The following is a 24794-nucleotide window of genomic DNA, read 5'->3' on the forward strand; positions in this document are numbered from 1 at the left end:
GCCAAATCATCATCTTTTACGATTGAAAATTTGAGTTTGGAGATAAGTCTCCCTTAATTTGGGTCTAAAAAACAAAAGTGTAAAACTCAATTTGATATGATTTCAATCGAGCAGTGTAAAGCTATTTTGAATTATTAAAACCATTTTTAGGGAGGTCAGTGCATTAAGAACAAAAAAAAAGTAGTCTTTCTAAAGATTTTTAATAATTATAAACTAAGTTACTACTTACTCATAATAATGCGTGGATCACATTTGTATGGGTATAAGATTCACACTTTATTATAAATTATTGATGATTTAATTTACAATTTATTAAGGTTTTCTAACACTTTTGGACAACCGGAGTTCAATAACAAAGTTTAAGATCTTCTTAGAAAATCTCATATGATATTGGATAGATAAGATTCATTATATCAAGCTGATTTGGCACGTTACCCAAAATACAATACTTAGCACGTCACACTCATAGCATTATAAATTATTATTATTAAAAATATTAAGATTTCTTAATTGTGTGGTTAATTGCTGACTTTGTTAAACTAATTGGATTGGCACATTTTATAAATAATGTTTTGAGTGTGAACTATAAAGTGATTTGATGGAATCCATACTTTCAAGGGAAGAAGAATGTACTATTTTTTTGTGTTTGTCCAATTGCTCCAAAGTACCTAAATACCCCTACTAAACTTTTTATTTCATTTATAGCTTTTTTTTTATTTTATTATTTTATAGCGTGTATCAAGCATATTCATATATATATATATATATATAGTAACTTAAAAAAAAAACATAAAAGCTAAGAATCAAAAATATTGTTTAGAAATTTATCTAGAATGTTGATAATGGATAGTTTAAATTTAATTTTATCTAATATTCATGTTTAGAATGAATTTCAACCATTTAATATTATAATACTTTTAAATAAAATACAATTAAAAAATGCTTAACATCTAGTACAAAATCTTTACATTAAATATGCCGCACTTGGGCATTGATGTTACCTTCCATGGGAGGGCATTATCTAGATTCTAGTGTACACACACATATATATATATATATATATATATATATGCATTCTATTAATAACTTGGGCATTCCCTTGTTTGACAACTAGAATATGATAAAGTTTACTTCCTTATTAGCAAGCTTTGATGTAAAAAAAGTTCCAAACTCCCAATAAGAAGATTCAAAGCAGGCCCAACTAAGAGAAGGAAACTGCTCAATCAAACACACATTGAGGAAAGAGAATCAATGTGCCGTATCCTAGCTAATATGGGAGTTGATAAAAAAAAACACCTAGTGATAATTGGTGTTCTCCAATAATTTTTTTTGCTAAATTTTGCTCTTACATGCTTGTTACATATTCAATTTTAAAATTATTGATTGATTTATCATATAAAATAATTAATATATTTGAAAAGAGAGACAGGAAGAAAAGATATGAGAATCGTGAAACTGCCGCTACGTTGTTATTCTGATGACCTTTATCATTTATAAATGAGATTGGAAAAATGTAAAATTTTGTGCTATATATTTTACATATAGTAAATATGATTTAACTGTACCAATTATCTTAATATCATCTAACAACTAATGAGTCATATATATTAACATTCTGTGGGAGCCGGATAATTGGAATAATCAGAAGCGTACTATAGAAGATAGATATTACACGGCTCTATCCTGCACGATAAGGATGCCGAATATAATAGATAGGCCGAATAGATACTGAGCTATGGAGCCGAGTAAATAAGAGGATAATGAGTGACAAGTGGGCCTGGCCACGGGGCCCAGAAAACAAGTATAAATAAAGGAACAACAGATTAAGAAAGGTAGGTGAGAATTATTGTGCTTAACTGAGAATACAAGCATTCTTGAGTGTAGAGACTGACTTGTCCGTCGGAATGCTAATTCCGGCACCCCTGATCGGAGTGTTTATTCCTTTTCAGGTGACTATCAGCGGATTTCGAGCGCTCCCTAGGATCAGAAGAGTATTTCCAAACCACATCTCCACAATTGGCGCCGTCTGTGGGAATACTCAAGTATATCCATGGCGAGCGTGACGAAAGATCCTCCGACAGTCACTGTCGACCCTATACCGCAAGACGAAACCACTCCAACAAACTTGCTTGGAACAGAGACTATCGCCGCAAGACGTGCCTTGAATTTCGCCTCACCCTCGACTTCGGAGCACGAGACAATGTAGGCGATCATGGAACAAGCAAATCAAAATGAACAGAGGTTGGAGAACATGATCGCTGAAAACAAACATCTTCGTGAAGATTTGGCCTTGGAAATGGCGAAGTCCAAGCAAGCTGCGCGCCTAAATCCGGAACGATCTCCAAAGGCAGGTGGTCGACAACCTCGAGCACGACAAGACACTGATAGCGACTCCGACTCATTATCCCCAGAGCCCGGGAAGAAGGGACGACATGAAACCACCAGTTCTTTCGAAGAAAGTCCCCGTACAATGCACAAGCGAAGAAGGAACAGTTTGGACGAAGACTAACACGATCCCTTTGTACGACGGATTGCAAAGGCTGCGCTACCCAAGAAATTCAAAGCACCGTCGTTCACCTTGTACGACGGCAAATCAGACCCTACCGATCACATCCGCCACTACAAGCAGGCCATGACATTGTATGCAGATGACGAGGCCTTCATGTGCCGAATATTTCCCAGCAGTTTTGGACCATTGGCGGTCAGGTGGTATTATAAACTGGAGCCGGCTTCGATCAAAACCTTCCACCAACTACAGAAATCCTTCAGGGCCAGATTCATCACCAACGAAGTCCAGCCGAAACAAGCCGACTCTCTCTGGGCAATACAAATCCTACCAGGAGAAACACTAAGAGCATATTCGGCGAGATATTGGGAATGCTTTAATCTTGTTGATGACGCTTGCAACGACTCCATGGCCATCACCGCCTTCAAAATGGGATTACACCGAGATAGTGCCCTCCGCAGTTCCTTGACTAGAAGACCCCCTAAAACAGTTTGGGGGTTGATGAAGAAAGTAGAGGAATACTGCAAAGTGGAAGATGACGCCTTGCGGGTTAAAGCCGGACACGTGGCCAACAAAACGGCCCCTCTCGAAATCACTCAGCCGATAAGTTTCGCACCACCTCAGAGCCTTTAACCACAACAGCGGGCTAAACGAGACAAGAGACGGGATTCTCGCCAATCCAGAGATCAATGCTCACACCAAGCAAATGAGCAACTGCAGGTCGATAGCAGGCGCACAAAGCGCGCCGACAATAAATATACGGAGCTGTCAGAGCCAATCAGCTCGATTATGTCCAAAATCCAACATCTTTCGTTCTTCAAATGGCCGTCTAAGATGGTGGGACCTCCTGACACGAGAAGGCGGGACAGGCGTTGTGAATATCACAAAGATCACGGTTATGATACGGATAGTTGCTATGCCTTGAAAGACCACCTTGAGGAATTGGTGCAAGATGGTCGGCTCCAGCAACACGTCCGAAAGAGCACAATCGAAACTGTCGCCCTTAGGCAGGAGTCACCTCCCCTCGGCGTTATACATATGACATATAGCCTTCCAACGCCACGTACCATACACACAATTCATTCAGCCCCCTAGAAGCAATGCACACAAACGAAACAACCCCACGAAGCTCAGAGCATTACCTTCGACGATTCCAATCTTATCGGCATAATGCTCCCCCATATTGATCCATTGGTCATTGAACTACACGTGAGCCGATTTACCATTGAACGCGTCCTCATAGACCAGGGGAGCACTTCGGAGGTCATGTATTACGAGACCTTCATCAAACTCGGCTTCAATGAATCAGACCTGTCTTCGGCTCCTTATCCATTATTCGGCTTCAACGCAAATCCAGAGTACCCGTTGGGGAAAGTCACATTACCCGTTCGGGTGGGCTCCCAAACAGTGGATGTGGAATTCTTGGTCGTCAAGCTTCCTTTGCCGTATAACCTCATCATGGGGTGAACTTGGTTGCATACTATTCAGGCCGTGCCAAGCACCTATCATCAGCTGCTACGCTTTCTGACCGAACATGGCGTTGAGCAAATCTGTGGTTCCCGGTAATCCACACAAGCATGCTATCTCCTTTCTGGAAAGACACCAATGGAGGCGCAGGTCAACTCCACTGAAGTGTCGAATCGAGACAGTCTCGACGATGTCGGACGGCTCCCTGACGAAAAGCCACGGAAGCTCTAGGCGATACCAGCAGCAGCTTCCCAAGACGTATGCTTAATGCGTCCAGCTGCGCCGCTACACGCCGGGAAAGTTGCTCCTGAAGGTATTTTCCGGATGATAGGAGGCCAGTTGATGGAAAATTAGGCACGAGGCCTTACTCTTAACGCACTTGCGCAAATTCTATCATTAAACCCGACCTGTGGGGAATGATTTTGGTTCTGAATGGCTCACCATGTACACTTTCCACTTCTATAATGCAAAAATTCCTGTTTACTCACTATGCAATCCAGTTCAAAAGTGTTCCAAATAAAGTCTCCGGATTCGGAGCTCCATCGGCGCATAACGTCTTTGGGCCGATAAAGCCTCCGGATTCGGAGCGCCCTTCGTGGATGTCATGATTGGCCAAATAAAGTCTTCGGATTCGGAGGGCCCTTCATGGATGTCACGATTGGCTAAATAAATTCTCCGGATTCGGAGCCCTATTGGCGCATGACGTCTTTGGGCCGATAAAGCCTCCAGATTTGGAGCGCCCTTCGTGGATGTCACGATTGGCCAGTTAAAGTCTCCGGATTCGGAACCCCATCAGCGCATGACGTCTTTGGGCCGATAAAGCCTCCGGATTCAAAGCGCCCTTCGTGGATGTCACGATTGGCCAAATAAAGTCTCCGAATTCGGAGCCCCATCAGCGCATGACGTCTTTGGGCCGATAAAGCTCCGGATTCGGAGCGCCCTTTGTGGATGCCACGATTGGCCAAATAAAGTCTCCGGATTCGGAGCACCCTTCATGGATGTCATGATTGGTCAAATAAAGTCTCCGGATTCGGAGCTCCATCGGTGTATGACGTCTTTGGGCCAATAAAGCCTCCGAATTCGGAGCGCCCTTCGTAGATGTCACAATTGGCCAAATAAAGTCTCCAGATTCGGAGCCCCATCGGCGCATGACGTCTTTGGGCCGATAAAGCCTACGGATTCGGAGCGCCCTTCGTGGATGTCACGATTGGCCAAATAAAGTCTCCGGATTCGGAGCCCCATCAGCGCATGACATCTTTGGGCCGATAAAGTCTCCAGATTCGGAGCCTTGTCGGCGCATGGTGCCTTTGGGCGCAAAAAGACTCCGGATTCGGAGCCCCATTAGCGCACGACGTCTCCAGGCTGATAAAGCCTCCAAATTTGGCTGACCAAATAGTGCCACCGAGCGACGCTCAAGGGCCGAGTAATATTCCGAATTCGGAGTGCCCTCCAAAATGAAAACATTTACACATCGAAGCAGGGATATGTAGGTTGAACCAGTACAACCGCATGAACAAGACAAAACGTTCCAACATTCAAAATAAGATGCTTAATTCAACATACAAAAATTCAGAATGAGATAAACTTTTAGAATGAAACATTTTATTCGATCAAACAGTAATTATAAAAAACGCAATCTACGTTCAAAGCATTACAATGTCTATTCTCAACTTGAAATGCGGCAGCCCCGAATCAACGCCCGCTGATCAGAGAGCATCCGCAACTTGAAATGCTTTGATCTGACCGCGCTTGAATCCACGATTCACAACGACGACATAATCACCTTTGAGGCGGGGACCTTTGACACCATAGACAACGTCAAGGCCAAGATCCAAGACAAGAAAGGAATTCCCCATGAAAACAGTAATGCTCAACGGTCGCGGCGCTACGTCGGCCTCATTTCTCGGTCGTGATTGCGGAGAACTTCGCCATTGCTGTTTCTCCTTTCGAGGTGATCTGCTTTGACGACTTAGAGGTTGACGTTTTTCCCGTTTTTTGAACGTCCTACCTCCCGCGCGAGTGGGTTCTCTGCTGCGATTCATTGCAATGTCAAGCTCAGCCAGAGTCCGAGCTTCTCTTTTGCTGTTGAAGAAAAACTACATTCGACATTCACACTTATCTAACCCCACGCAACAAAATCGTTTTAAATCGAGTCTGAGCACAGTAAGTGAAGTCATTGGAGCGAAAAGTCTGAGGTGATTTATTTCTAAAATCCTTGCAGTGGTCCCGAGGCGATTTCATTAACATTGAACTCCAAAAGACGGACGCCGAGCGATATTGGCCACAGCCACTCCATGTATCAATCTTTGGCTAAAATGGCCTAATTATATAAACAGCAATTATAGATGGGCTGACTGTCTTCGGATTCGGAGCCTCTAGTGCATGACACCTTTGGGCCGGTTAAGCCTCCGAATTCGGAACCTCATCGGCGCAATTGACCTTGCGTGACATGCAAAAAATATATTTAGTGAAGAATGCTCATGACAAGCTGACATATAACCGTTTAGAATTAAAACGCCTAGTTGATTCGAGCCGGTCAATGTTTATACAATGAAACGCATGCAAACATGTGTGTGCCGAATGAAAATTACAATGAAACATTTAAAATAGAACGTTTTATTCAATCAGGCAATAATTACATAGTTATGAACGCGATCTGCGTTCGAACGTTACATTGAATATTTTTATACGGCGTTGCCCTCATCTTCACTCTGCTCGAATTCAAAGGCAGAAAATGGAAAATGGTTACGTTGGTACAGTGGCAATGCCGAATCGACCCCCGCTGCTCGGAGAGCTTCGTCGACCTGAAGCGCCTTAATCCAACCATGCTTAAATCCACGATTTTCACATCGGCAAGCTTTTCCTTGGTCTTCTGTATCCCTACTTTCCAGCCATCATGGAAGCCTTTTTCATAGGCCCTCCCCTTCGCAGATTCCATCGCCAACATGCTCGCCGTATCTTAATCGGCGAGCGCGGTACTGATAAGCCGCTGGGTGACCCTTTCTTCCACGATTGGGTTAGCCTGTCCGATGGGTTGTGCCTGAATGACCTTGACCTTCCTTAGCTCACGCTCAGCCGCTTCCGTGCGAGCCTCCAAACTTCGGATGCGTTCATCCCTCTTCTTTATTTCTCAGCGAGAAGCATGGAGATGCATGCCAATTTCGTAGGCGGTATAGAGACCCTTCACCGCACCGTGAATGCCTTCACGAAACACTTCGAAGTCCTATCGACCTACCATCGACTGCTGGACCTCGAGAGGAAAAATCTGTCGAGCAAATTCGACTGCCACACTTGAATCTCGAACGATCGAGTTTGCATCTGTCATGGACCTATTCCTCATGACGACTGCAAAACTCAATGGGCGTGGGTTCTCACCGGGCTCCCTTCCAAAACAGGGTTGCGGGGATTTGCCCTGTGCCTCCTTGTCCCTCCTAGGTGACCTACTTCGACGATGAGGAGATTGACGTCTCTCCCGATCCCTCGAAATCCTACCTCCCGAGCGCGAAGGTTCGCCGCTTCGATTCATGTCTCCTCCCAGCTCAGCTAGGGTCCTCGCTTCCCCTTTGTTGTTAAAGAAGAGTCTATTCGACATTCGCGCTTGTTTATCCTTCGTCAAAGACCTGGACTGAGTTGCTCACTGAGCACTTAAATAAGACCTTTATTCATTGATTCCCTACAAGGGCAGCGCCTCCAAGGTAATCTCATTAATATCGAAACCTCAACAGCCCGAAGCCGACCGAGTTGTGCCCCTATCAAATACTGATTTAGGTAGTCTTAACTTCCGCAAGGGCAAATTCATGAAGCAGCTGGGGCAAGGGAAGATTCATCAATCTATTCGGCTTGAGTGCCGCAGCCGCTTCACGAATTGACTCATCAATATTGTGTGATTCGGCGTTTGAAATTCATGAACCAGCTGGGGCAATGGCAGATTCATCAATCTATTCGGCTTGAGTGCCGCAGCCGCTTCATGAATCGACTTATCAATATTGTGTGATTCGGCGTTTGAAATTCATGAACCAGCTAGGATAAGGGTAGATTCATCAGTCTATTCGGCTTGAGAGCCGCTTCATGAATCGATTTACTAGTCCTATTCGGCACCAAGAGTCGATTTACTTGTTCGGATAAATTGAAATTAAACTAATATAATGGCCAAGATTACACTATTATCCAAAGTAGTGGAAGGAAAAACCCTTCATTAATATCAAAAACTGCGTACAAGTAACAGTGAAACGGGAAGGAAATTTTCATTAATAAATTGAGTGCAGATAGTAAGTAATTTATACATGAAAATTACCTTGAATCCACTAAACAAAAACGTACATTGAAATTAAAGATACCTAATAAAACTAGAATGTCTCCCAGATCAATCCTCGAGATCAAACTCAAGTGGCTCAACGTCCACTTGCTCGTATGGAATTGGCAAGGCCAATGTAACTCCAACGGCAGCAAGGGCTTTGAGCCACCCATGTTTAAATCCCCGATTCTCGAATTTGGGGACCTCATCTACGTATTCCTTCAAGGCGGTGCTCTTCTCAGCTTCTAGCGCCGTAGAAGCTACAGATTCGGCTTTTTCCTTGGCCGCCTTCAGTTCTTCTAACTCGACCTCTGCCTTGGAAAACGCCTCCTGGGCTAACTTGAGCTACTCCTCGCTCGCGTTCGCCCTATCCTCGGCTTCGGATCTGAGTTGGTCAGCAGTCCGAGCCCTCTCCTTTTCAGCTTCGGCTCGAGCACTTTCCATTGTGGCCCTCATCGCCTCGAACTCGGCCTTGCTTCTTTCACCTTCAGCTTCAAACTTTAAGCGGCCAATTCTTTCAATGGCATCACGCTGCCGGCGGCCTAGTTCGGCTATCCTTCCAACCGTCTGCAAAACAAGTTTAGATCACCACATTAAGCAACATCATATGCAAACCAAACCAAACGAGCAAAAAAGAAAAGTATCGTATACATACCAGAAGGACCGACCAGGCAGCGAATGCTATAGCTACCAAATCTGGCTCTTCTCGAAAGGTGGCCTTGTCAGCCGGTAGCGAAACCGAGGCGGCCAAGCTCAACGCCACGGCTGGATTCTTCATGGCAGATGCATCAGAGGAGATTGGCGTGTCTTTGATCTTTGGTTGAACAACGAAGGGGACAACCACGTCGGACTCCTCTAAGTGAGGCTGTTTGTAAGCAGGGCTATCCTCTGAGCCGGCCTCTCCTCGGCGGAACGTTTATCGCCTCGCTCTTCTGAAACCAGCCGTTCTTCCGTAACCTGCTGTTCAGCCCCCTCCCTCTCGGCCACAACAACTTGCGTCGTTTATTCTCCAGTAACCGGTTGTAAAGATTCAACCGGGGCAGGCTCAGAACGAGTGGCCTCGACTTTCTTTCGAGCGGCCATTCGCTTGGCATTTCTCTTTCTCGCCATCTGTGTGAGATTCTCCCCAGCCATGCCTTCTGAAAAAGTGCCGGGAAGGTCTCCCAAGTTTGTAAAAATATCTCCGAAAGAAAACTCCGCCCGACCCGAAGTGGATGGTGAGTTAGGCTGGTTAAGACCGGCTGCCTCAAACGCTGATTTCAGAGCTTCGTCGATGTCTTCGGCCTCGACGGCGAACTCCCTCGTTAATTCGGCATCTACCTTGACAACCGGCTCTAAGCCTTGCTCCGAATCAGAAGCTTCAAGACCAATTTGCCTAAGGATCTTGAAACTGGGGAAGACAAGAGCCATGAGGTGTTGCTCGCCGGTTGGGATCGGGATGTCGTCCGCGGCCGAGAACGTAGTGTAGGTAGGCTCGTACCGCAGGAGAATATGGAAAGCCCTCCCTTGCTTCTGTACGTTTGGACGGCCAAAGTACTTTAGTGCAATTTTAATTTCCACAAGGATTGCGTCGTCAGCCGAGGTCAAAATCCTCTTCAACTTATTGCCTGCAAGAACAAAGGGTAAGGTTTGGAGAAAAAGTCACATAAAAGAAAGATCAACAAACAAGGAGTTACACAGTAACCTGGTTCACCCCTCCGTCTGGGAATAGGGTCTAGGCAATCTTCACCTTCGCCAAACTCTCAGTTGCCTCGAACATTGACCATTACATCGTCAACTCGTTTGCTAGAGCTGGCAAGCATCGTTACCAAGTGATGGTAGGTGTCCTTAGCTGTGAGAAAGTAGTGCCCGAGCCGACCAGAGGATTTGGCTAATGCATAGCAGTGCCAAATCGCCAGAATGCCACGGTTGATCCTGAGACGACGGTTCAACTCAACGATTCCCATTACGATTCGAAAAAAATTCACATTGGGTTGCAAAGGAATCAAACTCCAATAGCGGAGGACGGCCCTGAGAAATGGGTGTAGGGGAAAGCGAACTCCGCCCTCCGCAATGGACAGGAAAGAGAAGACGATTGTGTTTTGGTTGTCCCTCTCCATATCAAGGGTATTGTCCGTTACCAGCGAAAGATGGACATCCTCAGGGATAGAAAAATGTCTTCGGAACCCAGAAATTCGACCCTCGAAAATGAGGTCTTTCAAATGCGCCATTCTAGTAAGGACTTAAGGATATTCTAAATCAAAAATAAAAGCGGAAAATAAGATTACAAGGAGAAGAGAAGAAAACTTACGAAAGGCAAAGGAGACAACGAGAGAACGGATAGGAGTTGCAGAAAACGCGTCGAAGAAGAGATACCGACTGGCAGTCCAGGAGGTTCAAATATTCGAAAAAGTATGTTTTCAAAGGGACTTAAGTTTCAAATCGTAATAAATGCGAGAGAAGCACGAATGGGGCGGGAAAGCGTCACAGTGACCAAAAAACACGTACGCATTCTGACACGCATCGGGGAGAGGATTAATCGCCGAATTTTTGACTTCTAGCCAAACACGCCGACTAACTGATGCTACCGAGGTGTTTGGGGGGCAATTGTGGGAGCCGGATAATTGGAATAATCAGAATCATACTATAAAAGACAGATATTACACGGTTCTATCTTGCACGATAAGGATGCCGAATATAATAGATAGGCCGAATAGATACTGAACTATGGAGCCGAGTAAATAAGAGGATAATGAGTGACAAGTGGGCCTGGCCATGAGGCCCAAGAAACAAGTATAAATAAAGGAACGACGGATTAAGAAAGGTAGGTGAGAATTATTGTGCTTAATTGAGAATACAAGCATTCTTGAGTGCAGAGACTGACTTGTCCGTCGGAGTGCTAATTCCGGCACCCCCGACCGGAGTGTTTATTCCTTTTCAGGTGACTATCAACGGATCTCGAGCGCTCCCCAGGATCAGAAGAGTATTTCCAAACCACATCTCCACACATTCATACATAATTCGATTTCGGATTGCTCTGGTTATTTACTGTGATCTTTACCCAGACTTTTGAATTATTTTTTTTCCCAAATTTGCACCAAATTCAACAACAAATTGCTTGAGTCCTAAAATGTATTTCAAACTGAGTTCAGATTGAACCCACTTAAATTACACCCTAAAGCCTCGTTTGGAAAGTAATAGTTTTAGCTTAAAAGTCAAAAAGTTACTAAAAAAATCAAAAAAATAAAAAAAAACTATAACTTATACCAAAAAGTCAAAGATTCTCTTTTCTTTTTACTTTTTGCATATATTTTTGTAAAAAACAAAAAAGTCATTCCAAACATACAAATTTTTTTTTACCTCATATTTTAGCCAAAAAATTAAAAAGTTACTAAAATAACCTGTTGCCAAACAAGGCCTAATTATAATTTGTATGTAGCCATTATTATAATAAATGTAGCGATATATACAAGTCGCAGTGGGATAGCCCTATTTTTTAGAATAATGTTGTCAACACAAATTATATACAGAATGTTTTGTTGTCATCACAATATTAAAAACTAAGGTAAACCTTAAATACATCTCCTAAGATTTGCTTAAAGTACAGATTATCTCTTGTGGTTTAAAAAATTATAAATATCTCATTGTTAGTATTTTTTATTTAACAAAATTAACTAAAAAAATAAAATTCATAATTGCTCTCTTATACAATAATAAAATTACCTAAATTATTAATTGAAACGTGGACAAATTACAACGGTAGTCCTTGTAGTTTACCCGTTTTATCATTTTGGTTCCCATTGTTTCAATTTGATCAATTTTGCCCATGAATTTTACGGATTGTGTCATATTAGTCTAATAAATAATGACAGTTAACTTTGATGGACGAAAAATCAAATGGTGTGTCAATTTGGTCCCTGTAGTTTACAGGATGTGTCAATTTGGTCCCTGTTGTTTTGACTTTCCTATAAACTACAGCGACCAAATTGACACATTCTATAAATTACACGGACCAAATTGACACATCATTTGATTTTCCGTCTATCAAACTTAACAGCCATTATTTATTGGACTAATATGACATAATTCGTAAAATTCAGGGACAAAATTGACCAAATTGAAACAAGGACCAAAATGATAAAACGAGTAAATTACAGGGACCATTTGTATAATTTACCTCTGAAACATATTTCTAACATCATTAAAAATTATTAATTGACTTGATGATTTATTAATAAAATAAGCGATTTCTTATGAAATTAGAAACCTCAGGGGTGGAATGTAATTTCTAAAATCACGAGGGGCGATTCGTATTTTACTTAAATCTCAGTGGATGTATTTGTAATTTACCATAAAAACTGTGCGGGGAGGAAATAATTCTCCTCGTATAATCCTGTTGACCAAGTCCACGCTCCTCCGTACGACGTCGCTTTATCACCTGAAAACACAAACGTGAGCTAGCCGGCGGGTGTGTGCCGGAAACCTCTCCGATGCCTAAGTCAGTAAGCTTGACAAATAGACAAAGTTTTATGCTCTCAGAAAGAATTGTGTTCAATTACCTCCTTCAATGGTGGTGCTTGTGAGCTTTTATAGGTTTCGAATGGCATAATCTTAGTAGGACTTTTATTTCTCCATGCAGAGTCCTCCTAGGATTCATATTTCTAAGGATAATGCTTATCCTTTTACACCCTCCCCCACTGCTTAAACCAAGTGGGATGGTTTTTACCACGGCCGAACTTCTATGTGACCGAAATAACACTGGCTATGCTGAGCCACAGAGTAGGCCGAACTATCCTTAGTTCAGTTTTCTCCCGTTCAACCATGGTATGCTGAGACCAAGCTTCTGAGTAGCAAGCTCCGACCGATCTAACAATAATACACCGCAACCGGACTAACTTTGAGACCGGACTAACATCAAGTTACCTCCAGACCGGAGTAGCTTTACACCATCTTGGGCCGAAGCAATTACCCCTCTCCTAACCGGAGTAACCATACCTCTCCTGGGCCGGTGTAACTATGCTTCTTCTGGGCCGGAATATCATTACGGCCTTTTACTGTGTCCTTCACACTTTGGGCCATAAAGTCCGTCTTACAGCTCGGTTCAATTCTCTCCAAAAATTACCCTCTCAAAAACTATTTAAAAAAAAAAATTCCAATGTTGTAGTGACAATATGCCATTTACTGCACAAGTTTATGTAAAATTATACGTTTGACAACTTTTGAATTTATCATGGATTTAAATTTTAATTTCTATGTGACAAATGGACAGTTAGTTTGGAAGGAAACGGCTCAAAAATAACAATAGAGACATGTAGGTTGTGTTCAAATTAAAAATTTACAGAGAGATTTATTTATTTATAGGAAAAATTACAAAAAGAATTTAAAGTTTAACTCTTCTAATAAAATAAATTATAAATTTTTAATTTTATAAATTTGAACTCTAAACTTTTAATTTCTTTTTAATTTAAATTATTTGCTTTTTTTTGTTAGATAAACTATTAGAATATGATATTTTAGTTATTGAATTTAATTTTTCCATCGATTTTACTTACAGAAAAAGTACTAAATTTAGCTTGAAAACAAATCAAAAATTTAAAATTCAAATTGATAAAATAAAAAATTCAAATTTAATATATTCTAAAAGTCAAATTTTATGTCAAATCCTTGTTTTTACTTTTTCATTCTCTTTTCCTTCCTTTCCTCAAATTCTTGATCAAAGCACAATAGCAGGAATCATCTATCTATACTATATATTAAGTAGAGAGATATTTTTAATTTCAAACTTTGTAATTTCTCAATCTAAATTTTTTGATTTTTTGATTTAAAAAAAATCTTAACATTTATTAATTTCTCCCAACTCTCAAGTCTTACCCTCATAATAACACTTTAATGCATTAAGAATAAGCATAAAATAAATTTTTTTGAAATCCAACACATATGAATTTATTGAAAAGTCCCAACACATATGATTATTATAAAAATATTAAAATTTAATATAATATAATAATAATAAAAAAGATATTTAATTCCTTGAAAAGTCCAACACATATGATTATTATCAAAATATTAAACTTTAATATAATATAAAAAAGGAAAAAAAAGAAGACATTAAAATATATATATATATATTTAAAAATCACAATTCACATATATAGATAATTGTAAACACAATCCGTGCATAGCACGGGTGATATGCTAGTACTATATATTAAGTAAAAGGGAGTTTTTAACCCCTAAGTCTTGTGGGAGTTTCAATCTCCCAATCTAAATTTTTTGATTTTTTGATTTTAAAAAAAAAAAACTTAACATTTATTAACTTCTCCAAACCCCCAAGTCTTACCTTCATAATAACACTTTAATGCATTAAGAACAAGCATAAAAAAAATTCTTTGAAATCCAACACATGAATTTCTTGAAAAGTCCCAACACATATGATTATTATCCCTCATAATAACACTTTAATGCATTAAGAACAAATATAAAAAAAATTTAAAAAGTTCAATTCATATGATTATTATTAAAATATTAAATTTTAATATAATATAATAAAAAAATATTTAATTCCTTGAAAAATCTAACACATATGATTATTATCAAAATATTAAACTTTATTATAATATAAAAAAAAATAAAAAAGAAGACATTTAAAAAAAAAAAGACATTTAAAAATCGTAATTCATATATATAGATAACTAGTCTATCACCCGTGCTTAGGAATGGCAACGGGCCGGGGCGGGGCCGGGGATGACACTCCCCGTCCCCGATCCCCGAAGGTAGAAAAATCCCCGTCCCCGCCCCCGATCCCCGGCGGGGAACCCATCACCTCCCCCGTCCCCGTCCCCTAACGGGGATCGGGTTTCCCCGACCCCGAAACATCCCCGGCAGATCTGTTCAACAAAAAAAAAAAAAAAAAAAAAATCTGTATAATGGACGAACAACAGATCTGTTCAACACACATACACAACAACAACTTTTCAGATCACAACAATCATCAATCAACAACATATATATAACAACTTAAAAAAAAAAAAAAAAAAGTGTTCAACAACAGATATATATATATATATATATATATTGTAAGAGAGAGAGAGAGATGCGATCGACTACGAGTGGCGGTGGTGGATCGACGGAGGGCTTCCTCGCTTCAGATCTGTTCATATCGGTTTCTTCAGATCTGTTCTGAGTCTGCGTGAGTCCGTGAGTGAGTGAGGGGGATGCCATCGACTTCGAGAGGCGGTGGTGGAATGGCAGAGGCGGTGGTGGGGTGGAGCAACGGGTGAGAGAGAGGGAGAGGAACTGTGAATCTGTGATCAACTTCGAGAGAGAGAGAGGTCTGAGAGAGAGAGAGACAGACAGAGGTCTGAGGGAGAGAGAGAGACAGAGGTCTGAGAGGGAGAGAGAGTGATCCAGGTCTGACTATGAGATAGATGCAAATATGTGAGGTAATGAAGGGTTATATTAAATATATATGTAAAAATAGATAGTGGGTGCATAAAGGTGCTTTATTTCGGGGAGGAAACGGGGCGGGGCTCGGGGACGGGGCCGGGCCGGGTCCGGGGCCGGAAAAGTTATCCCCGTCCCCGGCCCGAAATTGATCGGGGATGTGTTTTTTAATACCATCCCCGGCCCGTGGGGAGTATTTTTCGGGGAAAAACCATTGTAATCGGGGACGGGGGGTCGGGTCCCCGTCGGGCCGGGTTTAAATTGCCATCCCTACCCGTGCTATGCACGAGATAATTATAAATATTTTTATTTGTTTTAGATTTTTTAATATATAAATTATGTTTTTTAGGATTTTTTATAAAAATATTTTAACAATCTTATCACTAACCATAGTGTGTGGAAGAAATTGAAAAGGGTATTGCAATAAATATATACGGATTATATCTATAATTATTTGTTTGAGGGGATTTTAAATGCTGATCAGGAGATTTTGACCAAATCAATAAATGCAGACATGTGAAAAAATATGTGGATTGAAAAAAAGTTAATAAATGCTAATCAGAGGATTTTGACCAAATCAATAAATGCTAAGTTTTTTTTTTTTAAATTAAAAATTTAGAAAATTTAGATTGAGATATTGAAACTCCCATAGGTCTTAGAGGTTAAAAACTTTTTTTTACTTAATATATAATATAGATAGATTGTAAATACAATTCGTACAGAACATGGGTGATATGCTAGGGCAATTATGATAACAAAATGGGTTGTGGTGCTGTCTGAGCCTACGGACTTCCGGTTTCCATCTCGATAATTCATTATTTTTATGGTATATAATTTAACTTTTTTGATTTATTACTAAAATAATAGATAGTCTATTTTTAATAAGAGAAAATTAAACCCATATTAAAAAGTGTATAAAATATGAGATATAGGAAAAAAATTTATTTGGTGATACGGATACATCGGAAAAGTGGCAAAAAAATTTTGCCGGCGTTGAAAAATTGGTCAAAGAAGTCGCCGGCAGCAGTAATCGGCGACAACAGGTGGTGGTGATGAAGTAGAGAAATGTGTGATATTCAACAAATACAGTGTTGAATGTGTGACATGTATCACATTTCAACATATGGGTTGTTTGGTGAATTTAAACAAATAGACAAATTGGGTGATTTTAAGAGATAGACAGATAAGTTGATTTTAATAGATAGTGTTATTTTAGACAAATTATGTCTTTTTAGCCTAAAAAATTAGAACATGGCCCTAATGGCACAAAAATTTCAAAAATGACCCTATGACCTGAGTACCTTTTTAATAATACACTTCATGACTTGGCAAACTCAAACAAAACTCCTTGTCTAAATTTGAAAGTGGAGGGAATTTGTTCCACAAGAAAATTTAGTTAATTGCAATTAATAAAATAAAAATGTTTTAGAGTTTTAAAAAGATCTTTAATGAGTGAGACTCACTTATAATGTGATGGTTATGCTTGTTATTTATTTATTTTTTTGTGTTTAATTTTACCCTGTCAACGGTGTAAAGCTGCGCTCAAAGCTCGACAATCAGAACTCTATGTCACGATTGTTAATAAAATGGAGTCTTGTAGAGAATGAAAGAATTATGACAAGACAACCAAGGGTATCATGGCCATCAAATCTCTCCTAAAGAGAGTTCTTGGATCCCATTTTTAGGAATAGAATATGAGGCAATACTTAAGTCCTTGGAAGGAGGGGGTGTGTGTTTAACTCTCCCAAATTATTAATCTAATAACTAATTACTAATTTTTGTTGATAAAAAAAAATTATGATAAGACAAAGATGGTTAATCGGCAATTATTTAGAAAGTAGAAAACGATTTCTTTAAGAAAAATAATATACATATCTACTGTTTGACTATTTTTTACACTTAATAATTTATAAATGAGATAATTGGCTGATTATTAGTGAAAATATGAGAGAAAATTATTTTAAATATTTTAATTAATTATTATATCATTAAATTTAAAAAATAAATTTAATTTTTAACCTTAAATAGTAATGGGCATTCATTAATTATGACATAAAGTCACAAATTTAAAGTTTGTAGGGTTAAGTCTATTCTGAGACCTAATAAAGATTTGATTCTGATTATTAATGGTTTTGCTTTGTGATATACTAATGGCCCCTCCCTTTCACACTTATCAATCAATTTTCTTTCCCTTCAAATATTTTCAAATTGTTATCCAAATTATTGTCTAACAGAAAGTGATGTGACCTAAGCCTTCAATCTAAATTAAAGGTGGTTCATTATTTATATTGTAAAAAAAGAAAAGGAAAAAAAGTAAAAATAAAAGTAAATTACAAATATATTTTTTCAGATTTAATTAAAATACGAATCGTCTATTGCTTCATGACAAACGATTTGGTAATTTATGACTTTTTAAATTTTTTTAAGAAAAAATCACTTTTTTTTAGGTGGTTTCCATACGGACAATAAATATAAAAATAAACTCTCAGCACTGAATTTTGATGACTTATAATTGTTAACTAAAATCTTGGTAGCGCAGAAAAAATTTTGAGGAGGTTTATGCTAGATTTCACTTCTATTCATTTTAACAAGTAGGATATAGGAAAAATCGAAAAAATTGAGTAAATCGATTGAATTAGATCAAATTAGCTATATTTAGTCTATTTTTTTTAATAAGAATTGGTTTGTGCAGTTTTCAAATTTGATTTTTTTCGATTTTTGGTTCAGTATCAGTTCAAGCACATTGTGCACCAAATTAAAGCGAAACCGACCGTTTTAAACTATATTGTATTTATAATATATATATATATATATAAAAAATATAATAACACAATGATATTAGTAAGTATAATAAATCATTAACCTTAATTAATTAAACATATCATCTTTATAACCTAAGTTTGTATACTCTTATTATATATAATCTTAATTCTAACTAATTGTTCTTGAAACCTTAGTATTTTTTAACTCTTTTTTTTTGTTTTTATTTTTATTAATTTAGGAATTGAAAATTATTTATTAAAGGGGTGGATTGGAAATATCTAAATTAATGTACAAATAACTAATTTAATATTTTATATAGATTAGAGATTATATTTAAAAGTGGCTCAAGTTTGAAATGTCTTAGACCTATTAAACCGCACCAAACTGAAATGTTTAAATCGGTTCGCTTCGATTTGATGGGAGAAACGGCCTATATCAATATTCAAAATAATAAAACCAACATTATCAATTCGGTAAAAATTTTTACCTAAATACTGACCATACTGATTACATCCCTAACAAAGATGGTATTAAACTAACAGCATTGGTTTCTTGGACAGAACTTAAACATTACATCCCTAACAAATAGGGATGGCAATGGGCCGGCGCGGACCGGGGATCATATTCCCCATACTTGATCCCCGATAGTGAAAATTCCCTTGTTTCTGTCCTCGATCCCCGACGGAAAACCTATCAACGCCCTGATCCCCGCTCCCTAACGAAGATCAGGTTTCCCTAACCCTGAAAAATCCTTGGCCCAAAGAAAAAAAAAAAAAAAAAAAAAACAACAACAACAACAGTAACAAGGGAAAGAATCACCCAAACACGAATCACCCAAATTCAAAAGCACAAGGATTATTATTAACAGATCAATCATTATTAACAAAACCCACAAAAGATGAGAGATGAACATCACACAGAAAGAATCAAACAAAAGAAAATCAATGAAACATACCTTTGGGTTGTTGGTCTAGAACAACAACAACAACTCTTGAACCCATGACTGACTCTGATTCAGATTGATACAAAAATTACAAGAGTCAAAATGATACAAAAATTAAAATATAGAGACTAACATTACAATTTGACCTTAATTTATTTTAATCATGCTTGGGTTAGCTTGGGTTAAATCACTTGGCCTTGTAGAAATTCATTTTCATGAAGGTATGTTTGATTTTGTGTGCGTGCGCGCGTGTTTTTTATTTTTATTTTTATTTTTTTATATTCATTTTCCAAAAACACAAAAACTTATTTGATGAATAATTTTCAAAACTATTTTAGAAAAACTTTTCTAAACACAATCCTCTTTAATTTATGCTTTAGCTCGAACTCCAAATAGCTATTAATTAAGTTTCCTCTCTTTCTATCTCTACTGTTTTTTTTTTTCACTTCTATCTTTTATTTTCTGTTTTTCAAAACCAAATCAAATGAAAAAGTCTATGAACCAGCAAAAATAAAATTTCAAAAGATGTCTCAGAATCTTAAATCTATGATGTATATTTAAAATTGATATTATGAAATCACACTATTAATAAATACTTATTTTTTTTTTCTTTTTTTTTTTGAATTTGATAAAAAAAAAATGTTTTAAGGTGTCATTACTACATCCATAAGTTCAAGTCTCAGAATAATCAATTACCGACCTGATTTAATCCAATTCACACAAAAAAAAAAAAAAAAAAAAAAAAAAAAAACAAACAAACTCACTCACCATCAAGACACTAATAAAGGAAAATGAGTGAGAGCACTAATTAGTGCTATCACTAATGATGTGGCAGTGGGGCTCACCATGAATAATTTGATGTTTTGACTTTGGTGTTGTATTTTTTTTCTTTTTTTATTGAGTGTCATGTCATTAGTGATCTTTTTAAAGCTCCAAAATTAGTGGTTTATTGTTGCACTAATAAATCACAGGCATACGCCAAATTGGAGTACTTTTTTATGCTCTTATCTAAATTTCTAGAATTACTTAAATCAAATAGCTTACTAATAATTCCTGTCTCTCTATAAGGCTCCACTTATTACAGACATTACAGACAGACAAGTAATAAAAAGGATAAATTATAAATATATTTTTTGAGATTTGATTAAAATACGAATCGCTTCTGTAGTTTTGGACATTACATTTCATTCCCTGAGGTTCCTAATTTCATAACAAATTATTTTTTTTATTAATAAATTATCAAGTCAATTAACAGTTTTTAATGATATTAGAAATATTTTTAATTAATAATTGAGATAATTTTATTATTGTATAAAAGAATAATTCTGAATTTTATTTTTTTAATTAATTTTGTTAAATAAAAAATACTAACAAAAAGATATTTATAATTTTTCAAATCATAAAAAGCAATTTATATTTTAAATTTACACTAATAAAAAGTAGGCAATGAGAGAAAAGTGCATGTAGCTTTCAAATCATAAACAAAGCACAGAAACATCTATATATTCTGTTTCGGCCATTGGATTAGATATGGGCTGAATCCAAATTTAACACAAAAATTACCCCAAGACTCCTTACTCCAGCCTTTCAAATGGACCCACACCACTGGAATGCACCAAGTAATTAGTACTTTATAAAAACAGCTAGTGAATTTGACAAGAAGTAGATCGACCTTTTTTTCCCACTCCCCTTCGTATTCGCATCTCTCCTCTTGTTCTGTATGAATTTTTCTCGCTCTATTTAAAAAGTGAGCTAGGAGTAGATTTCGCTTTTCCTATCCTATTTCATTCAAATTCCTGCCACGATTATATTTATTAAATATAGTTATATATATATGGAATATTTTTTTTAATGTCCCTGATATTATGATTTTATAGTATAAAAGAAATCAAATATTTTCATGATGTCTAAGGTCCCTCAACATCAATCCAGAGAAATTTCAGTCCCAGAGAAATTTTCTCCAGAGAAAATTGAACTTCTCTTCTCTCTAGAGAAATTCTCTGGATTCAAACCAGAAAAAATTAAAATTTCTCTGAGTACTAAAGAAATTCTGAGAAAATTATAGTGAGAAAATTTGTGTATCTATTCCTCGAATTCCTAATTGCACCGGTCACATTGTCATCTTCAATTTCCTGACCTTGTCACTTTTTTATTACACTGTCTATCTCCAATCATCAGTGGGCAAGCTGTGTAGCAGAACGTATCTGTCTTGATGAATGATATGGATGCCTTCACTGTAACCCAGTCTAGCTTATTTGATCTTCCCAAGCCTTCGTCTTTGATCTGAGACACAGTTTTACAAATCTCATTCTTTGGTCCTCCAGGCATGTCTCTAGAGATGGATTGAGAAGCAATATTTTTGCCCCGTTCGTCAAACCAAACTCTCAAGCTTTGGGCCTCTGGAGAACTCAGAGAAATTTGAATTTTCTCTAGGTTGAATCCAGAGAAAATTCAAATTTCTCTGGGTTGAATCCAGAGAAATTTGAGAAATTCAATTGTCGCGATCAAATCCCCGGAGGATCTGTCTTGATGAATGATATGGATGCCTTCACTGTAACCCAGTCTGGCTTATCTGATCTTCCCAAGCCTTTGTCCTTGATCTGAGACGCAGTTTTACAAATCTCATTCTTTGGTCCTCCAGGAATGTCTCTAGAGATGGATTGAGAAGCAATATTTTTGCCCCGTTCATCAAACCAAACTCTCAAGCTTTGGGCCTCTGGAGAACTCAAAGAAATTTGAATTTTCTTTGGGTTGAATCCAGAGAAAATTCAAATTTCTCTAGGTTGAATATAAAGAAATTTGAGAAATTCAATCGTCGCGATCAAAGCCCCGGAGGATTCAAATCCAGCACCCGGCTTATCGATGAGATTAGGATCGGCGATGACGAAGCAATCGAGGCACTCCCACTGGACACGAGTTTGCATTCTCTCCACAGAACAAAGGCATGTTGGTACAGGTGAGATGCATCATGGTCTCCACACACACCATGTTCTGCATTCTGTTGGATATCTCGAGAGTGAGATCTGCAGTGGATCCACCAGCTCCCCATGTGATGTCGCAGAATGATGGGTTATGAATCACCATTCTCTCCATCCTCTCGAACAGATTGTCCACTCCATCTTCCATCTTCGAAGGAAAGAACTCGAACGAGAACACTACGCTATCTCCTCCTTCTGCCTCTCTGATCTTTTCTATCACCTTCATTTTCCGGTCTACGTACCACTACCACTATCAGACTCAAAACAAATAGCTCCACCAGACCAGATCGATCTCGATCTCCTCGAGATTGATAATTAATTGCACAAATAATTGTTGTTTGCTGGTTGCCTTGGATCTGGAAGACAGTGGGTAAGAGGAGAAGAGAGAGAGAGAGAGAGAAGAGTAGAGACAAAGAGTCAAATTTCTCTGATATATACTTAGGGACCTTAGACATCAAAAAATAATTTTGTGGATCTCTTCCATTACGAAAAGTGAGAGAAGGACCCTAGACCAATTTTCCCTATATATATAATATTTATTTTTTATTTTATATAATATAATTCTCATTGATTATAAATTATTATTCGTTATATATTAAATTATTTATAATTTTTATTAATATTTAATTTTTTAACTTATAAAATTAATTTGTTTCTTGTCTTGTTTCCATCACCTCTAATTTACCCTACCCCGATATGATACGGTACAGGACAAATTTTTATAAATCCGTCCCAAACCCAACCTATGACTATCCCTAACAACAAATCAAATAAGTTATTTATTAGTTTATTAATTTATTTTTATCACATCACTTCTTTATTTTTTTACATCTCATTCCTAAAGTCATACCACCAATAAATATACTCATTAGACATATTTTAGTAAACCTATGTCAAATGGCAGAACTCGCATGTAAATTCTTACATCTTACAACATCTCCAATAGTTGTTGTTATGATATCATTGTTATTACTATAATTTGGCAATGAATAGTGATATTTTGTCAAATTATAGCAATGGTGCTCCAATGGTCACTTGGTCACTTGTTATTTTGGCAAATCTCAATCAACTTTTCCTCTAAGTTGATAGGTGTTGTTTGGATATAGGTTTTTTAGTGATTTTTTTTTTTGTTTTGTTTATTTTGTATCTTTTGTGACCTTTGTTTAACTGTTTCTAAAAAAAATTATATATTTATATTATTCCCGACTAGACAAATATAAACAATGAAAAAAATAAAAAATTGAAAAAAAATTAAATATAATTCACCCCACCAAAAATTTAAATTGAAAATTTGTGAATTTTTTTTTTTTTATATAGGTAAAAGAGTACAACCAATCTTTTGCATTTCCAAGACAGGATCACCACCATCCATGTCTCCGGGTTCCAACGTTTGAGATGAATCATCTAGAATCATCCAACCCATTCTTTCCCAAAAGTGATGAAGTCTCTCTCTCTCTCTCTCTCTCTCTCCCTCCGAAGACCATGCCGTTTCCTCCTCCATCTCCCTCTCCATCTCCATCTCCATCTCCATCTCCTTTCCCTCTCACTTTCACTCTCACTCTCTCTCTCTCTAAAATCAAAGTGTGCAGAGAGAGCACCAAATGTCAATTTCTATACATGCATTTTTTTCAGAATTTATTCATCAATCCCTCCTTATGATGCTATATAGGCATTAATGTTGGAAATTGTTATAAAATTCTGGATAAAACCAGATTTTTTTCCTAACACTACAAGAAAATGCATTTTTGCCGACCATTTTTGGCTACCAAAAACAATTTAGTCGCCAAAAGTCACGGAATTGGCTACCAAAAATAATATTAGTCGGCAAAAGTCAACTTTTTAGCTACTAATTTTTTTTAGTAGGGGAATGTTGATTATTGGCGACTAAAAAAAATTTAGTAGCTAAAAATATTACAATTGGCGACTAAAAAAATTTTTAGTAGCTAAACATATCACAATTGGCGACTAAAAGAAAATTTAGTAGCCGTAGAGGTACCTTTAGCTACTAAATTATTTGGTAGCCGAATGAAAATAAAAAAATTAATTTTTAATCTTTGCCGACCAAAATCTTGGTCGCCAAATGTTAACTTTCGGCGATAAAATTTCTTTTAGTCGCCAAAGACCTACCTTTAGCTACTAAATTATTTGGTAGCCGAATGAAAATAAAAAAATTAATTTTTAATCTTTGCCGACCAAAGTCTTGGTCGCCAAATGTTAACTTTCGGCGACAAATTTCCTTTTAGTCGCCAAAGACCTACCTTTAGCTACTAAATTATTTGGTAGCCGAATGAAAATAAAAAAATTAATTTTTAATCTTTTGCTGACCAAAATTTTGGTCGCCAAATGTTAACTTTCGGCGACAAAATTCCTTGTAGTCGCCAAAGACCTACCTTTAGCTACTACATTTTTTGGTAGCCGAAT

At 37.6% G+C, this 24794-nt stretch overlaps 1 protein-coding gene across 1 annotated transcript; it reads right to left on the bottom strand.

The window, feature by feature from the left end:
* Positions 1-21899: 21899 nt before the first annotated feature.
* On the bottom strand, positions 21900-22599 carry LOC145822004 (replication protein A 70 kDa DNA-binding subunit A-like). Its single transcript, XM_082918574.1, has 2 exons — positions 22381-22599; positions 21900-22139 (listed from the first exon to the last, which is right to left on the bottom strand). Exons 1-2 carry the CDS (start codon positions 22597-22599, stop codon positions 21900-21902), a joined length of 459 nt encoding a protein of 152 aa, XP_082774700.1.
* Between the last annotated feature and the right edge of the window lie 2195 nt (positions 22600-24794).

The sequence above is a fragment of the Camellia sinensis genome, chromosome 3, assembly GCF_055761805.1.
Source record: "Camellia sinensis isolate YWXY chromosome 3, ASM5576180v1, whole genome shotgun sequence".
Classification (NCBI taxonomy): domain Eukaryota; kingdom Viridiplantae; phylum Streptophyta; class Magnoliopsida; order Ericales; family Theaceae; genus Camellia; species Camellia sinensis.

What these genes read in the sequence shown, in the direction of transcription:
- LOC145822004 (XM_082918574.1), bottom strand. Translation starts at nt 22,599, where the DNA reads ATGAAGGTGATAGAAAAGATCAGAGAGGCAGAAGGAGGAGATAGCGTA. An exon ending in CCAACAGAATGCAGAACATG is followed by an intron (nt 22,140 to 22,380) that starts GTGTGTGTGGAG and finishes TTCAACCCAAAG; the next exon opens with AAAATTCAAATTTCTTTGAG.